The 19,023-nt window shown below is 40.1% G+C and overlaps 1 protein-coding gene and 1 long non-coding RNA gene across 2 annotated transcripts; both read right to left on the bottom strand.

Annotated features, from left to right (window-relative positions):
• Window positions 1-4,467: 4,467 nt before the first annotated feature.
• Window positions 4,468-9,714, bottom strand: LOC120727975. The gene is made up of 7 exons (XM_040022595.1): window positions 9,453-9,714; window positions 8,093-8,431; window positions 7,700-7,873; window positions 6,857-6,955; window positions 6,436-6,473; window positions 6,198-6,353; window positions 4,468-5,616 (listed from the first exon to the last, which is right to left on the bottom strand). The coding sequence occupies exons 1-7, from the start codon at window positions 9,490-9,492 to the stop codon at window positions 5,440-5,442; spliced, it is 1,023 nt and encodes a 340-aa protein (XP_039878529.1). The 5' UTR covers window positions 9,493-9,714; the 3' UTR covers window positions 4,468-5,439.
• Window positions 9,715-10,572: 858 nt separating this feature from the next.
• LOC120727978 lies at window positions 10,573-17,886 on the bottom strand. The gene is made up of 3 exons (XR_005694617.1): window positions 17,543-17,886; window positions 12,335-13,026; window positions 10,573-11,318 (listed from the first exon to the last, which is right to left on the bottom strand). It is a non-coding gene; the product is annotated as an uncharacterized LOC120727978 (long non-coding RNA).
• Window positions 17,887-19,023: the final 1,137 nt, after the last annotated feature.

The raw sequence follows: 19,023 nt of genomic DNA, 5'->3' as shown, positions 1-19,023 counted from the left end.
GGCACCAGGGGTGTCAGGAGATCATTTTAGTGATTTTTAAGTGAGTGGTAAAATGAAGAAGAAGATTTGGGTAAATGCTGTTTTTCTTTTCTAATGAATGCCACAATGTGATCAAAATCAAGTCTGTGTTTCCTGTTTGTAAGATGAGCTGTAGCTGATAAATGTTTTATTAACATATTTATCTCGCTGTGGTTGAAGAGTTCGAAATCAGAGCCAACAAGTTTTATCGCCTTGTGCTGGTCATTATTAAACCACCGACCTACAATATATAAAACAATGAACGGCTAACCTCTGTGGAGCACAGCTGATTCTTTCATGTATTACACACAGTGTTTTATATATTGAAGGCTCTATGAGAACATTGTGGTGACCTAATTACAATAGTCACTCAGCAGACAGATGTTATATTTTTGCCGTTGGTTTCATCTGCATGTATCATATTAGCTGATCAGCGGTGACATAAAGAAACAGGAAGTCAAACACCACATTGTGGTAAAATTTGCCTCGACCGTCACATCATGTATCGTGCTTCAAACACATTTTCTGTATTTTGAATTCTCTGCCCTCATTTCATGCCGTTCAGAGAGAGCAGAGCTCCTCTTACACAAAGCTGCGATGGGGGTTATTGTTAGTACAGCGATTCCTCTAAAACAGATGAGACAAACACTGATGTGATTGTCTCTGCTGCTGTGACATCCAGTTAAATTACTTTCCTTCTGCAGTTAGTTTGCTTCTTTAAGAAACATCAACACTGTGTCCCAAGACAATGTAATGGTCTGCAGTTAAATATCGTCTCACCCTGAGGAATGCAACCCTGTCTTACTGCAGTTCTTCTAATTACACACTCTTTCTCCTCAGAAAAGAAGACAGTTTTTCTGTTTTTGCAAAGGAAACTCTGCCTGTTCTTAGGCTGCAAACCACAGACCAGACTGACCTGGTTAATAACAGGAACAGAAATGAAGATCTAACACTGGAGTTTATAGAATGAATATGAATATTTGACTATTTGGTGTTAAACACAGGACTTTGATAGCTCCTGATACCTTATAGACTGCATTGTTAAACCACAAAAATATTGTCTTTAGTTACAGTTCTTTAATTGTCATCGTTTCAACTTTTAACACTCAGCACAGCCCGGTGATGACTCATTTCTGGGCACTAAACCGCGACCTTCTCGTTTAGACAAAGCGCAAACGCATTTCCCACGTTAACAGAAGAAACTCGCTGTGGCTACGGACTTCCTCTTTTCTTTTTCTGCACTATTAACATCACAGCTCCTGAAAGTTTCAGCTTACGAACTACCTTAGAAACACATTTCACTCAATGTTGTTGTTTTCACGGTATCACAAAGTGACAGATATTTAACCAAACTGAGGCCTCAAAAGTCTGATGTCAGTACACCAGTGGAAGATTTGTAGCTGAGTACTTATTATTTTTATAGCCTTCAATGACAGGAATCTGCAGAAACGCTTCATACTCACTGACCTCAGCTATTTCTGCACTATATACAGGATGTAAACTAGTACTTGAGTAGTAATATATATATACTAAAGTCGGGGTCAAGTCATCATTTATTTTACATCATAAATTACTATCAGTCTGGGCCACAGGTGTCGAACTCCAGGCCTCGAGGGCCGGTGTCCTTCAGGTTTTAGATGTGTCCTTGCTCCAATACAGCTCATTTAAATGGCTAAATTACCTCCTCAGCATGTGTTGAAGTTTTCCAGAGGCCTGGCAAGGAACTAATCATTTGATTCAGGTGTGTTGATCCAGGTTGAGATGTAAAACTTGCAGGACACCAGCCCTCGAGGTCTGGAGTTCGACACCCCCGGGGGCTATACCGACAACACCATGTACCACGTAAGCAGCAGAATCATATATTTAAACTGTATCTACATAAAAGGAAGTAAAGCTTTGCTGTAGACAGCAGAACTGAGAGAGTCAGAAATATATTCTAACACTTCAACAAAGTGAAAATAACACTCGGCTTGAGAGAAGAAACAACACATGAGCTTCCTAAATCATCTTCTGTGTGATATTGACTCTGTGCAGCATTTATGCTGTCGCCTGACCTTCATCCTTTCTCTGTTTACCTGCAGTGTCTAATTATTTCTTTCAACCTTTCACATGTTGTATTTAGGCTGTTATTTCTAATATTTACTGGGATGATAGTTACTGCATCTAGATGTAGAATTTTAAACCTGCCAATCTTCATGTTTTTTTCACAAAAAAACAACAACAACATGTCTCTGGGTCTGAGCTTTTTGGGTTTATCAGTTAGAGCCCAGGAAGATCGTCAGTGTCCAAAACGTTCTTCTCTAAACCAAATGTAGATCTTCAGGGTCACAGATTCAGTGTCCAAAAACTGTCCAGGTGCCAACTATTGACTTTTCAGGGTCTTGGGTTCAATGACCCAGCACCCAACTGTCGAGTATGGCACAAAAAACTCCTATACAGGTAGTCTGGTTGTGCTCTCTGATTATAAAGTCTTGACCTGGTAACCTGTAAGAGCTGTGTGAGCTAATAAAGAATACGACTCAGACTTTACTGTTTCACAAAAGGTTAGAAAGTGAATGCCCACAATTTAGACTTTAAATGCAAGAAATTTTACGCAAGAAATTTAGCAAAAGCAAAAAAGAAATCTAATAGTTTAAGTGATGATTTTTACTGTCTTACTACTCACTTATCTACCTGAGCTAATGCTGATTTTGCTCTTATCTTTGGTGAGGAGAGGTTGGAGAAAGGATGAGCACACCTGGATCTGAAGATGCACTTATCCTGATGTTCTGAGTTGATGATAATCACTCAGCAGGAAAGCCACTGGGCAGTGGAAGTATAAATGTAAATGAAAATCCATCTGAATTAACTAAAGAGGCAAAAATGAGCAGATGAAAAGCCAAAAAATACAAAATTTTCCACATTTACAGGTTGGACTGCAGTTTCCCCTTGAGCATCGCTGCTGGAATTTGAACTGTGAACCTCTTAGATCCAATTGTCTGAACCGATCATCTCACAGAAGACAAAAGGGAAGAACTCAGAATCACTTCTTCATCCCACTTTTATACCCGCTCACCCTTTCTCCCCTTTCCTTCACTGGATGTCACATCTTCACATTTTAGCCATCCAATCAAGGTGCTGACATTTAATTATCCAAGGTCCACCCACACCTTATCCCCTCTGTCTATCTGACTGTGTTACTATCAGTAAAACCACATATAAATCATGGTTCTGTGTTTAACAATGACAATACTTAATCATTTTTCTAAAGAGTCGGTGACACAGTTCTCAGATATCATCATTTCTACTACTCAAACTACATTTCTCATTTACATATTGATCAAACTTATATTTTGATTTATCTTTGATTAAGAATAGAAATGCTTTATTAGCAGGAAACAGTTTCCTCTGATCATTTTTAATCACATAATGCTGGATATTAAGACTGTTAAACCTCCTAGCTGTGATGTAGAGGCAGTAAACTTCAATCTCTGCTGACCTCAGATCACAAGACAAAGTTGATTTATTAAAGTTCAGTTATTTAAACAGCATTATTGTTTTACAGTTTACTGCATCCTAAAAAATACTGTAATGCTGAGCACAGTGAAACATAAATAACAGATATAAAACATATACATATATATGCAAATGCAATAGTTTAAATGAATATAATAATATTGTTTTTAATTTAACAAAATAAAATTTGTTAAATTAATACAGTAAATTCAGTACATTCATCATTTTCAGTGTAAAATGACATAAATAAGAAGTTTTACGGTGACACTGTTGGGACCTTATATTTGTGACCAATATCTATTAAACAGTTTGTAGAATTTCATTCCAACCAGCTCTCATTTCATTTTGTATTAAAGGTCGGGAGGATACAAAGAGATCTTCTCAGAACTACTGCAGCTATTATAAGAGACATCCATCACTGACATTTATCCACACACGGGATACATGTGGAAAAACACAACATAACATGACATTTAAATTCATCCCTCAAATTCTTGTGTGAACCTGCAATAAAATGATCTGTGACTGAATAGATTAGAGGAAATGAGCTGGACTTAGTGGCCACTTTCTCATTACTTTCATATATTGTTTTAGTAAGTATCCAAAACATACAAGTTTCATTTATAATTTTTCAAGGGAACTTATAGCTGTTTTCACTCTTGTATGCTTCTCAATATAGACTGTTGGCAAACATTTCTGGATATAATCCAGAAATGGGCGATCGTGCCTCAAGAGTTGGGAGTTTGCCTTGTAATCGGAAGGTTGCCGGTTCGAGCCCCGGCTTGGACAGTCTCGGTCGTTGTGTCCTTGGGCAAGACACTTCACCCGTTGCCTACTGGTGGTGGTCAGAGGGCCCGGTGGCGCCAGTGTCCGGCAGCCTCGCCTCTGTCAGTGCGCCCCAGGGTGGCTGTGGCTACAATGTAGCTGCCATCACCAGTGTGTGAATGTGTGTGTGAATGGGTGGATGACTGGATATGTAAAGCGCTTTGGGGTCCTTAGGGACTAGTAAAGCGCTATACAAATACAGGCCATTTACCATTTATATCGAGTAACAGACAGAGACAACTTCACAGAGAGTATTTTTTTTAAATAAAAAGTTGGACCAGCTTTTTGAGGTCTTTAATGATGCATTATTCTCTCTTCTGTAAACACAAGTGGCCATATTTGAACAAAAAGGTGGCCAGAATTGTACTGGCTAACGCCAGCTAGCACTAGTTAGCTATGCTGGTAAAAAAAAAAAATCACTTTGTAGTGAGATTAATGCTATTAGTAAGCATCTTTAGATGTTTTCAAGCTTTCCAAAGCTTCATAATTTTTTCTTCATGTCAAGTCAACTCAGCTTTATTTGTATAGCACATTTAAAAGACATCAAGTGTCGGCCAAAGTGCTGAAGTCTTTCATATTATTTCAGTTGTCAGTTTTAGTTTTGTTTGCTTTCAGAAAAAAGGACTACTTAGTTAGGTTAAAATCTAACCAGTTAAAATTACATGTGAAATTAGCCACCTGGGTAGTTGCTAACTACATTTAGCAACTTCCCTCCATGGAGTGTGGATATGGAACGCCAGGACTGCGTTCCATATATGGCCATCCTGGCGTTCTATAATGGAGAGCCTGCTTGCTGGTTAACCTATCAGTCTGCACAGCTTTTTCCTAACCGGCTAACTGCTGAAAACAGAAAAGCTAAATGCCATGCCTAACCATCCAACAGACATTTACGGGATGCTGCAGTTTATTTCATTATGATTTTATGTAATTGTCTGTCAATTATGACAATAACATTATTGGGAAATACCATAGTTTGAAAAAAAAAAGTGAATTAGTTATCTTTTAAGCTAAATAATGAGTAACTATCGTAAAACATTGCATTTATCCAAGGCTAATTATGTTCACCTGCTGACTACTGAGGTGCCATCCACAGCATTAGATCTAATGTATTTCAACAGTAGAGTACAGAGGAGGTGAACCAACGTTGGGGTGATTGGCACAAATCGCAGGTGTACAGTAGACAGTGTCACATATATTACCACAGGGGGCGCTGTTGGAGGAAGGAATGTGGGAAAAATCCACTTCAGTGTAATCAGCATCATTCATGTCATCTGTAGCCTGAAATAAAAAGGTGGCATCAAGCTTCAGAATCTTAAAATGAATTTGTAATTACATGAACATTTAGAGATACTACCAGACAGAAGATAAATTTTGTACATGTAGGTTAAAAAATAGACTAAATTTGTGAACTCTTAAAAAAAGTTTACCTTCATCTTGTTGATAAAGTAAGAGTGATTTAAAATAGAAATCTATTTTACTTATGCTACAGAAACTGATACCAGCACAAGCCTGTGAGCTTCCACTCTGCTGTTTTAACAAAAGATCCATCACTGCACTGTTTAACTGTCATTGGTCATTTCTGCTGCTGATTTGTCACAAGGCTTCACCACAGCTGGCAGCTCTGCATGGTTTGATTTAGAGTTTTTTAGAGTTTCGATTTAGTTTTACATCTGCTGCTCTTCCTGAAGCAATTTCTGTTTCTGCCTGGAATCAAACAGCAACTTTTTGCAAACAGTAAACCACTATAATATGAGAGAGAGTATAGACAGAGAACTAGTGAATTACTTTACTGCCCAAAATGTTGCACCGATCATTGTTTCTGATGCCAGAGTTTAAAATCAAACCATGATTTTATTTACTGTGTTCTGAGGAGCGGTGACGAGGCTGTAGAGCTCTTGGTTTTCAACTCCATCTGGTTGCGAGCCTTCGGGGTAGTCATAAACTGAAGACACCCGCACAGGAGTTACACGGTTCTGAGTTTCATCCTCTGTGATGTTTCCATAAAGCCAGTTGGCCTGGAGAAAGAGAACAAACTGGCTGATTGATCCTAATCAAGTAGTAATGAAGCTCAGGTCACTCATAACTCCTAAAACCCACCTGTGTGATGTCAGCATGTTCAGTTTTCATAGGAGGTCCTGAAAAACATGCAAACATGCAAAAAATAAACATCTGTATTTATGTCACATTAAGTGACACAGTAACAGAACTCAAAGAACTGAACAGTATGAGGAAAAAGTAGTGAAGAGATTAAACAATGATTGATTTGAAATAAACTGCAACCAATAACCGTGTCACAGTGCTTTCAATTCCTTTCAGATTTTCTTGTTACTTTTATTATTAAAGCATAAAGTTATTTACACTTTCACATTTTGCAATAAAAAGTCCCCATAATAAATATTACACAATATATTATAAAGGTTTGTCTTAACATTAAGTTTAGGGTTAATCTCCAGGAAATGAACCTGCATGCCGGTCATGTTGTGGACTGAAGAGATGAATTTGTTTACTACAGGCTCACCTTTTGGTTTATTCTTCCTGTTCTTGTAGAAAATCAGCAAAGCTGCTGATAAGATGGTGATCATAGCGACCAGAATCAGAGTCACATGAAGCAGCTTATCTGCAACGTAATAGAACAGATTTTATGCTGTTACACTCTAAATATGTGATATGTAATAAATACATTTGTGAAATAAGATTCCCCAATCTTATAAACAATACATTTGCACAATGACTGAAACTAGCACCACTTAATGCCAATTGATAAAATCCCATTGACCATTGATCAACAACCACTGATCAATGGCCATGAGTACCATTCACAGAGAGTTGGCAATGGCTGCAATCACAGCATTGTAAGATGGTGACAGATGTACCCTTAGGCCCCCTCCTCGATTCAGAGTTGGTCTTTCCCTTTTTATGTAAATGGCACCCCGTGTCTGATCTTTACTGCAGTACATTTATTTTATAACTTCACTTCTGTAGCTTAATATTACAAAACATACTCAAATAAAGAATTATATAAATTCCGTTCAAACTATAATGAGGGTACATTAAGATGGAATAACAAGGAAAAATGTTTAAATAAACAAAAATAATATACCTCACCCTGCAGCAAATCTGGAATTTTTACTTTTGATACTTTAAATCTATTTTAATTTAAATACTTTTATCTTTTACTTCTGAGTTGTGTATTTCTCCAATGTGTCTGTTTCTATTTATACTTATAGGGATAAATCAGACTCCTTCTTCCACATCTGCTGATGTGTCATTAATAAATATGAATGAGGTTTGTAATTTTTTTGTGATAAACACAGTGACAGATCCACACTCACACCCACACACACATGCATATATGATGTACCTGAACCTGCAGCTGTTTGAGGCTGTCTGGAGATTTCAGAGGAGGCTGATGAAGCTGTGAAGCTTCCTGAACTGACGTTCACATGCTGTGTTGTTGTTGTTGTTGTTGTTGTGGAGGCCGACAGGAGAAATGTTGATGTTGATAAAGGCTGATGAGGTGTTGAGGTGTCTGAAGCTGTGAACAAGGAAAAATCAGAATAATAACAATCCTGCTTGGAGCAGGTTTTCTGTCTGCATGTGAGTAACAGAGGTTTACTGTATATGTTCTTACAGCACAACTCATTGAACTAACCTGTAGTGTAAATATGACACATGTAGGTTATTGAAAGAAAAGTAACTGTGGTCAGTGAGAAGTTCACATCTTCAGGGACATGAATACATTTTTTTTACTCACCTCCTGTGATGACAAGCTGAAAATCACATGGTTGAAAACTTCTGTCCAGTTTGCACCTGTACCATCCTGAATCAGACTTGTTCAGCTGTGTGATGCTCACGTACACAATATCCTTTGACAGTAAATTCTTTTTTACAAATGTAATGCTGTATCTGCCGCTCTGAGCTGTGTAATCAGTTGTTTCAATGAGAACGTTTCCTTTTTCACATTTGTCTTTGCAGAACAATGTCTTACTTCCTAGTAAATAAAATTTACATTCGACTGTGATGTTTCCTCCTTCCACTCCTTCATAGATGAGAGTTTCAGCGTTGGCAAGTCCAGTGTTTCCATCCTGCAGGTCTGTAGAAAATGTGAACAATCAGTTACCAACTTCCTGTAAACACTGCATTTGATTTTAAATACTGCATTAAATTAAACTGAAACAGATGATTATTCTCTCTAATTGAACAAAACAATTAAAAGTAGTTCATTTAAATTCACTCTCTTTGTATTTTTCATTTGAACAAAATCATCCTGGTTCTTCCTGACATCGGTAGCCATCTGCTGAAGAACAGCTCAGCTAAAAGCTTGAAAACTGACCTCTTATTTGTTTGTATTAAGATCTTGATCTGCTTTGAGGTTTTTGAAATAGTTACTTAATATTCAGAGTTTTCATTCCGTTAACATTAAAGCTGTGCTGTTCCTCCTGAACTCAATGATAAGGTTGTTTCCTTACAAGCTCTAAATGTGGTTTAGTGGTTTGGAAAAGAAGGAAGCAGCACTCTGAACACAAACGAGCTGCTGTCGGTCTGAAAGCAGCTGCTAACCAGGTGACGTGTCAAGGTCGGTATCCCCGACAGAATTTGTTTCCCCTGCGTCGGGAGCGCGCACTGGGCTTTTAGTTCACAAACACCTCTAACAATGACTTATTACTTCTGAAATTTTGGAGGTTTTAGCTCTTTACACAGTACAGTTAGAGAAGGATACAAATAATTATCAGTCAAAATATCCTTGGTTTATTGAAATCATCCAACAAACTAAACGGTAATGTAATGGAGGTGGAGGCAATTGGATCCGCTCTCCGTCCACACCGAATGCTCCGACGTAAGGGAAACAAATTCTGACGGGGATACTTACCTTGGCACACCTTTCAACTCGAGGAGGCGGGGTATGTCTTCATCTCAACAAACTACGCTGTAATTCTGTCATTTCCGTTGAATGTTAAACCTTTACCAGTATGAATGCAGGCTTTCATCTGCTCTGTAAGAACAGTGGTGGACATTGACTCACAGACAACCTCAGCTTCTGCTTTCAGCACTATTTCTGATGTAGTGCAAAACCTGCAAACATTGTTATAAATCAGAAATAAGAATTTACTCACAGAGGAAGATGAAGCAGAACAAAATGTGACAGAGTTTCATCTCGAGGTTCTGACGGCTTAATGCTGCTTCTCTTTCTTCTCTGTTTGCAAACCAGGAACTTCTAACTTTCGCTTCTTGTTGTGGTCCCTCCCTCAAACCCACACTTCTCTGCTTTCACAGGGTTTTTTTGTCCATTTATTTATGGTTTCGTTTTACATTTTCTTGAAACTTTTTTTCTTCCAAAGCAGTGTTTGGAGTTAATTAATCTTATTTAACTGGCTGCTGTTTCATTGTATAAAGCAGTGAGATCCATCTGCAACTCACCTACTAAAGGAGCAGTGACACTGACAGAAAGCTCATCACTGAGGGGCTTCCTGTCAAAATAAAAACTGTTTAATACAAAGCTGTGGTCACTCACCTGCCACATACAAAATTATGTAATTATGTATCTTTGAAAGTTACAAGTTGATTTAGCTTCTATTTCCTGCATATGTTACACTCTGTTGTCTATGAGTTTGTTATTTATATTTCTTGATTTCTTGTCCTTTTGTATCCAGTCTGTTAGTTTCGTCCCTGTGTTGTGTCTCCAGTGTCTCTGTGTTGTTTTACCTCTGGTCTCCCCAGTTGTGTTCAGGTCTGTCTGGCTGTGGTTTTTCCCTGTTCCCATCTTCATTTCAGTGTTTCATCCTTTTGTGTCCCCAGTCTGTCATGTCTCCATGTCTGTTTATCCCCAGTCCAAGTGTCATGTCTCAGTCTCAGGTGTTCCTTCCTGTTTTATTTTGTTAGTCCCACGTCTCCTGCCCGTACATTCAGTTTTGCATCCTCTGTCTTGTTTGTCAGATTTAGTTCACTTGTGTTCTTGTGAGTTCCATCTCCCTGATCACCTCCTGTGTATTTAAGCCTTTAGTTTCCTTCACTCCCTTGTTGTGATCTCCCCTCATGTTGTGTGTTCTCCCTTCTCTCTGTCAGTGTTAGTTTTCAGTCTGTTTGCTCCTGTTTTACTCATCTGTATGTGTTGTTAAGTTTGCCATTTGGTAGCTAATAACGCTGTGTTTTGAGTTCAAGTCTTTCTGCTGAGTCCTGCGTTTGGAATCCACGCTCTTCCTAACACACAAATGTGTCCTGACAACATGTTTTAATCAAAGAATGAGACGAGTGATTCCAGATAGTTTAGAAACTTTGAAATGACTTTTATTTTAATTAAAAAGTAGACCTTCTAATAGGTGACTTGGGCTGACTGCACATCCATTTACATCATTCATTGACACTGTGGCTAAAAGATCAAACTGATATCACGGCAAAACGTGTAACAGACACGTCGGTCGACAGTGTCCATCGCACGCTTTACCTCTTCAACTAATGAAATGGACATGAAGGCAGAAGTTGCATTACCAGCAGGGGGAGTAATATATGTAAAGCCATGAAGTCGGTAGTGAGGACCAAGTCGTCCTTAATCATCAGAAACAGTTAAGCTAGGTGGCTAATATGTATATACATGTAAATGTGTTAATAACATTTATTTAAAGGCTTTCCGATGATTATTTTCATGTTGGCTTGAAATAAATCTCCCTCTGCTGTTACTGCAACTTCTGCATGTGTGTCCATTTCATGTTTTGTAAGGGGCAAAGTGTAAAATGTACACGGTGGACCAGCGTGTCTATTACATGTTTTGACACGATACTGGGTTAAAAGGTGGAAGCAATGGGAGAAAAATGACAGGTACGCTCATGCAGTCATTCAGCTTCACAGGAGTTCATGTCTGAAAACTGGTTATTGTGTCTGAGTGTAGAGTAGGTTTGGTCGTGATCTCTGCTCGCTGTATTGAGACTTTGGTAGGTCGAGTCTTCACATGAGGAGACTGGACGATCGATTTCACTGAGACCAATCTGGGAAAATAAAAATAACAAATTGACTCAATTGAGGAGAAAAGACAAAAACACAATGACAGTAACGACATATTAAAGATGATGATGCGCAGCAGGTTTTTAGTGTCAGGATGGAAACAGAAGCTGTGTGTTCTATTTATAGTACACAGAGAAGTGAAAAAGTAGATTTAAATGAAACATATAATAATAATGGATTTCATTTATATAGCGCTTTTCAGGCCCTCAAACCGTTTTACAATTCCACTATTCATTCACACACTGGTGAAGGTAAGCTACAGTTGTAGCCACAGCTGCCCATGGGGAAGACCAGGAGGCGGTAGGTGAAGTGTCTTGCCCAAGGACACAACAGCCGAGACTGGCCGAGCCGGGGCTTGAACCAGCAACCTTCCGGTTACAAGACGAACTGCCAACTCTTGAGCCACGATCGCCTCAATATGATTGAAACTGGAATGAAATATTGTTTTAACATTTTCCTATTAGGTCAGCATTTACCAATTTAAATTGAAAATCATGAACTTTTTGTAAACCATGAAATCACTTTTTGTTTTTCTTTTCTGTCATGAATTGCTCTGTGACAGGCAGGAGATTGGACCCAAAATGCAGGATTCGCAACACATGGGGGCGAACTCAAAATGCAGCTTCATTGCTGACTCGAGGGAAAACGATGCAAAACTATAAAATATAAAAATATAAACTAAATTAGAGGGAGAGAGAACATGAGGAGAGTGAGGGAGAGAGGCAGACATGATAGGCTGGGGAAAACAAGATGTCACAAGAACTCACACAACCATATAAATGCAGACACCCAGGGGGAGACACAGAAGGCAACAACACAGGGAGAATACTGAACAGAGTGACGTAGGAAATCTAACCTTAACGTAATGCAAAAAATGACAAAAAGCACAGGAAACTTAAACCGCTGGGCCAAAATGACCCAGGACCATGCCATTTTCTTTCTAGTCTCGTACAGATTTTTAAAAGATGACATAGAGAAAAAACAAACTGAGATAAGTCACCTCAGTGTGGTCATATGCTGAGTGCCTCCTGCTGTTCAAACCTGTAGAAAAGACAGGTAATAAGTTTCATTAGCTTGACTCACTTATTCTGAAAACGTAATACAAATTTAACAAAATGTTGTGTGTCCAGTGTGTGTGCCTGTCCTGTGATACACTGAGTATGTCAGCAACCAATCAGTACCACAAGAAATATTTTGAATAAAGGTTATTACAGTTAAAATACATTAAAAACAAAAATGCAATTTATTTAAATTAAATCCACTTCTCCTTATTAAGGTTGTGGGGATGCTGAAGCCTTTCTCAGCTGTCACAGGGCAAGAGTCATGGTACACCCTGGACAGGTCTAACGCAGGTGTGTCGCTAATACAGTTTTTATTGTAATACCTGTACTACTTATCTTAAATCTTGCCTCTGACATATGCCCTCCTCAGGATAATAATTGAAACTAATTAAACTGAAATATGAAAATCAACTCTGGAAATTAACTGAAAATAAACTGAATTGAAAACAAACATCAAAATGCAAAAGTATAATAACTCTGTTGTCAATTAATGAATCTTAAAGGTTTTAAATAATGTTTGAAGGTAACTCACCATTAGAGCCCTCAGCCGTGATTCTGTAGATGAGCAGCAGAACAACAGGCAGCAGAACCACCACCACAGATAAACGTATCACCAGCTCCAAGGACAAACCTGGATGACAGACACACAGACACAAAACTTCAAATTCTGCTTTTCACGAGTTTTTCAGAAAAAGACGTGAAATGTTGTTGAGCTTCGCTCTTGTTGGAGAATTGTAACTTGTTTCTCTTTGTGAGGGAATAGTTGTTGTTCTGGGTATGGATCATTTGTCAAGTAAATAAACTGCTGCTCAGTGTCTTGAATTGTTCTGTGCTGCTGGACTTTGGTCTTGGAAATGTGAAGAGTGGGTGAACATAAAGTATGATCTGTGCAGGTTAACAGGATCTTAGGAAACAGACGTGCACCACAGCAAATAATTTATAAAACATAAACTGCAGCAAAGTCTCACAGAAGATCCTGAAATGTTACCGTAATTGAATTTTTTCTCTTAGTTCAAGTTTGTGGACTCGAATCATTCTTCCTGTTGAAATGATATTACTGAAGTCACATGACTGTAATGAAAACAGAGGGCAGTTTTCTGTGCACACAAACAACTTTTTGTCAGTTTTTCATGTTTTGCCATGAGACTGAGCTTCAGCTCCAGACTTTTAGCTCAGCAGCTTGAGTCAAATCTTGGTAATTATTTTAAATCCCCATCCATCTAAACAAACTGGGAGAGAACCATCACTTTCATTTCCATGGTCACTGGGACATTAAAAACTCAGTGAATAGAATCTGTGGTCTCATCCAGTTCATCAGATTCAAATGTTCTGCAACTTTACCCCAAACTTTTGACAATAAGACTTTAAATGTGTTTTTCCCATAAGCTACACTCCTACTAAGCATGCACACAGATTCTGAACATTATGACAGAGTGAGTCCAGAAGATTTGGATTTAATGAGCCTCATCTTCATGAAGAAAATCAGAAAAACTGATTAACAGAACAGATTTAACTGTTACAATTTGTGCACACAAAACTAAACACAAATATTCAAAAGTAAATTTTTTTCCATTATTTTTTTTAATAAAGTCATGGAGATTCACCAAAATGTTTTTGTCATGTGTATCTGCTGTAATGCTTGCTGGTAAGACTTGAACGCCTCATCATTCTGCTTAAAATATTCAATAAAAACTAACCTACATGCAACGTTCCTGTGTGACTGTTACACTGATGCTTATATAAATTCATAGGAAGAAATCTAAGAAACCACTGAACTCAAATATTGACTGATCACATCTTTGTCTGCCATCAAGAGCTCATGTAGTGACACTGAAGAAGTCAGCCAAGTTCTCAACCAGCTTTTATCTGCAGTGGTGGTAAGTTTTTAAGTGCTTCATTTAGACGTTGTGCTCTTTACATTCCTAGATTTATCTCATAACTTCACTTCCTTCATAATTTTATATTAATTTTACAAAATGTAATATCTTAATCTTCTTCCACCTTTAAAGGGCGGGTCGCGAGGGCAGCAACCTAAGCAGAGAAGCCCAGACCTCCCTCTCCCCAGCCAGCTTTTCCAGGGGAACACAAAGGCATTCCCAGGCCAGACGAGAATCAGAATCAGAATCAGAATCAGAAAGGGTTTTATTGCCAAATGTTGAGCGTGTTTACAACATTAGGAAATTGCTGCGGTGCTTCAGTGCAAACATACTGTTATAAATACTGTTATAAATTAAGCTTAAATAGACATGAAAATAAAAATGAGAATAAGAATTAAAAGTGCTAAGTAGATAGATAGATATATACATGATATATACATGAGTGCAGGTGGTGATCAGTGCCAGAACGTGGAATGATGCAGTGAACACAGCGTAGGGTCATGTGTTAGTGGTGGGAACAGTCATACGGTTATTGTTCATGTGTTCAACAGCAGAGGGGAAGAAACTGTTCTTATGGCGAGAGGTTCTGGTGCGAATGGACCGGAGCCTCCTGCCTGAGGGGAGCAGGTCAAACAGACTGTGTCCAGGGTGAGAAGGGTCAGCTGAGATCCGAGCTGCACGCCGCAATGTCCTGGAGGTGTACAGGTCCTGCAGAGATGGGAGTCTGCAGCCAATCACCTTCTCAGCAGAGCGCACAACACGCTGCAGTCTCTGTTTGTCCCTGATAGTGGCTCCAGCGTACCACACGGTGATGGAGGAGGTGAGGATGGACTCGATGATTGCAGTGTAGAATTGCATCATCGTCCGTATTGGCAGGTTGAATTTCTTCAGCTGCCTCAGGAAGTACATCCTCTGCTGGGCTTTCTTAATGACGGAGGTGATGGTGGGCTCCCACTTCAGGTCCTGGGTGATGGTGGTACCCAGGAAGCGGAATGAGTCCACAGAGGTGAGGGGGGTGTCAGTCAGGATGATGGGGGGGAGTGGGGCTGTGTGCTTCCTGAAGTCCACAATAATCTCCACTGTCTTCTGGGCATTCAGCACCAGGTTGTTGTGGCTGCACCAGGACACCAGACGTTCAACCTCCCTCCTGTAGGCAGACTCATCCCCGTCCGAGATGAGTCCAATAACGGTGGTGTCATCTGCAAACTTGATTAGCTTGACAGACTGGTGGGTGGAGGTGCAGCAGTTAGTATACAGGGAGAAGAGCAGAGGAGAAAGAACACAGCCCTGAGGGGAGCCGGTGCTGATGGTCCGGGAGTCCGAGACATTCTTTCCCAGCCTCACATGCTGCTTCCTGTCCGTCAGGAAGTCAGTGATCCACCGGCAGATGGGATCAGGCACATTCATCTGGGAAAGCTTGCCTCGGAGATGGTCTGGAAGGATGGTGTTGAAGGCAGAGCTGAAGTCCACAAACAGGATCCTGGCGTAGGTTCCTGGGGAGTCCAGATGCTGCAGGATGAAGTGTAGGGCCATGTTGATGGCGTCATCTACAGACCTGTTGGCTCTGTATGCAAACTGCAGGGGGTCCAGGAGGGGGGCCGAGAGGGTCTTGAGATAGGAGAGAACCAGGCGCTCAAAAGACTTCATGACCACAGATGTCAGAGCCACGGGTCTGTAGTCATTTAGTCCAGTGATCCTAGGTTTCTTGGGGACAGGGATTATGGTGGAGGACTTGAAGCAGGCAGGCACATGACATGCCTGCAGTGAGGAGTTGAAAATGCCAGAAAACACTGGGGCCAGCTCGTTTGCACAGTGTCTGAGGGTGGCAGGAGACACACCGTCTGGGCCGGGAGCTTTTCGAGCATTCAGACTCTTGAACTGCTTCCTCACACCTGCTTCATGAATATGAAGAGTTGTGGTGGGAGGAGGTGGTGTGAAATCCTCTTTTGTGTGGGGTGAGGAGGGGGGTGTTGTAGGTGAAGTGTTTGAAGGTGGTGATGGCTCTATGGAGGGGGGAGAGGTGGGGGAATGAGTGTCCAAAGTGCCTCTATTGTTGGGGCCGTTGGAGGTGTGAAGGCTGCCTGATGGCTCGTCAAAACGGCAGTAAAAGTCGTTGAGGGTGTTGGCCAAGAGCAAGTCGTCAGTGGAGTGGGGGGTTTTAGGCTTGTAGTTGCTGATATTCCTAAAACCTTTCCACACAGAGGCCGAGTCATTCTCTGAGATCTGCTGCTGCATCTTCTCAGAGTGCTGATGTTTAGCAACATCCACTTCTTTAGTGAACCTGTACTTGGCCTCTCTGTAGCAGTCCCTGTCTCCGCTTCTGAACGCCTTTCTCTTTTCCAGCCACAGCTTTTTGAGTTTAGGAGTAAACCAGGGTTTGTCATTGTTATAACTCACCCTGGTGCGTGATGGCACAATGCTGTCCTCACAGAAGTGGATATAGGAGGTGACAGTGTCCGTAAACTCGTCCAAGCTGTTAGAAGCAGCCTTCATTGTGTCCCAGTCTGTAGAATCCAAACACGTGCGAAGCTCCTCCACAGCCTCGTTGCTCCACAGTTTTTTGGTCCTCACAACAGGTTTGGAGAGCTTCAGCCTCTGTCTGTACGCAGGGATTAGGTGAGAGATATTATCTCCCCAGCGTGTCCTGGGTCTTCTCCCGGTGGGACATGCCTGGAACACCTCACCCGGGAGGTTCCCAGGAGGCATCCTTGTCAGATGCCCAAACCACCTTAACTGGCTCCTTATGATGTGGAGGAGCAGCAGCTCTACTCTGCGCCCCTCCTGAATGGCCGAACTCCTCACCCCATCTCTAAGGGAAACACCAGCCACCCTTGGAGGGAGCTCATTTCCGCCATTCTTTCAGTCACTACCCACAGCTCACGACCATAGGTGTTGGGTGAGGACAGGGATGTAGATCGATCGGTAAATTCAGATATTCGCTTTTACACACTCTGTCTCTTACATCAAATACATAATTCAGTTTAAATTATGAAAAGGTTGCCATTGGGAGCAATTAACAGATAGAAATTCACAAACATAACCTCATCATAAAACAACTCTGGTAATTTTACTTTTGATACTTTGATTAAATTTTAATGTCAATACTTTTTTGTGTGTATTTCTACACTGTGGCTGTTTCTACTTATACTTCAGGAATTAATCAGACTGCTTCTTCCACACTGATGTGTCGTTAATGGATGAGGTTTTTATTTTTGTGATAAACAATGACAGATCCACACTCATATCCACACTCATGCATATACGATGTACCTGAACCTGCAGCTGTTTGAGGCTGTCTGGAGACTTCAGAGGAGGCCGGAGGTACGAAACTTGCTGAAGTGAAGTTTGTTGTTGTTGTGGAGGCCGACAGGAGAAATGTTGATGTTGATAAAGGCTGATGAGGTGTTGGAGTTTTTGAAGCTGTGAACAAGGAAACATCAGAAAAATAACAATCCTGCTTGAAGCAGGTTTTCTGTCTGCATGTGAGTAACAGGGGTTAATGTGTGTTTACAGCAGAACTAATTAAACTAAACTGTAGTGTAAATATGACACATGTAGGTTATTGAAAGAAAAGTAACTCAGTGAGAAGTTCACATCTTCAGGGACATGAATAAGATTTTTTTACTCACCTCCTGTGATGACAAGCTGAAAATCACATGGTTGAAAACTTCTGTCCAGTTTGCACCTGTACCATCCTGAATCAGACTTGTTCAGCTGCGTGATGCTCACGTGCACAATATCGTTTGACAGTAAATTCTTTTTTACAAATGTAATGCTGTATCTGCCGCTCTGAGCTGTGTAATCAGTTGTTTCAATGAGAACGTTTCCTTTTTCACATTTGTCTTTGCAGAACAATGTCGTACTTCCTAGTAAATAAAATTTACATTCGACTGTGATGTTTCCTCCTTCCACTCCTTCATAGACGAGAGTTTCAGTGTTGGCAAGTCCAGTGTTTCCATCCTGTTCATCTGTAGAAAATATGAACAATCAGTTACCAACTTCCTGTAAACACTGCATTTGATTTTAAATATTGTATTAAATTAAACTGTATTAAATTAAACTGAAACAAATGATTATTCTCTCTAATTGAACAAAACAATTTAAAGTAGTTCATTTAAATTCACTCTCTTTGTATTTTTCATTTGAACAAAAACCATCCTGGTTCTTCCTGACATCGGTACAAGCAATCTGCTGAAGAACAGCTCAGTTAAAAGCTTGAAAACTGACCTCTTATTTGTTTGTATTAAGATCTTGATCTGCTTTGAGGTTTTTAAAATAGTTACTTAATATTCAGAGGTTTCATTCCGTTAACATTAAAGCTGTGCTGTTCCTCCTGAACTCAATGATAAGGTTGTTTCCTTACAAGCTCTAAATGTGGTTTAGTGGTTTGGAAAAGAAGGAAGCAGCACTCTGAACACAACAAGCTGCTGTCGGTCTGAAAGCAGCTGCTAACCAGGTGACGTGTAAGGTCGGTATCCCCGACAGAATTTGTTTCCCCTGCGTCGGGAGCGCGCACTGGGCTTTTAGATCACAAACACCTCTAATAATGACTTATTACTGCTGAAATTTTGGAGGTTTTAGCTCTTCATCTGCTCCGTAAGAACAGTGGTGGACATTGACTCACAGACAACCTCAGCTTCTTCTTTCAGCACTATTTCTGATGTAGTGCAAAACCTGCAAACATTGTTATAAATCAGAAATAAGAAGAATTTACTCACAGAGGAAGATGAAGCAGAACAAAATGTGACAGA

This window comes from Simochromis diagramma, unplaced genomic scaffold (assembly GCF_900408965.1).
Source record: "Simochromis diagramma unplaced genomic scaffold, fSimDia1.1 OVJJ01000308.1, whole genome shotgun sequence".
NCBI classification, from domain to species: Eukaryota; Metazoa; Chordata; class Actinopteri; order Cichliformes; family Cichlidae; genus Simochromis; species Simochromis diagramma.
The sequence above is the reverse complement of the archived record's forward strand: the minus strand, read 5'-3'. Positions and strand labels throughout refer to the sequence as shown.

What these genes read in the sequence shown, in the direction of transcription:
- LOC120727975 (XM_040022595.1), bottom strand. Translation starts at nt 9,492, where the DNA reads ATGAAACTCTGTCACATTTTGTTCTGCTTCATCTTCCTCT. An exon ending in CAGGAAGAATAAACCAAAAG is followed by an intron (nt 6,474 to 6,856) that starts GTGAGCCTGTAG and finishes CATGTTTTTCAG; the next exon opens with GACCTCCTATGAAAACTGAA. An exon ending in TCACCGCTCCTCAGAACACA is followed by an intron (nt 5,617 to 6,197) that starts GTAAATAAAATC and finishes TTTTTATTTCAG; the next exon opens with GCTACAGATGACATGAATGA.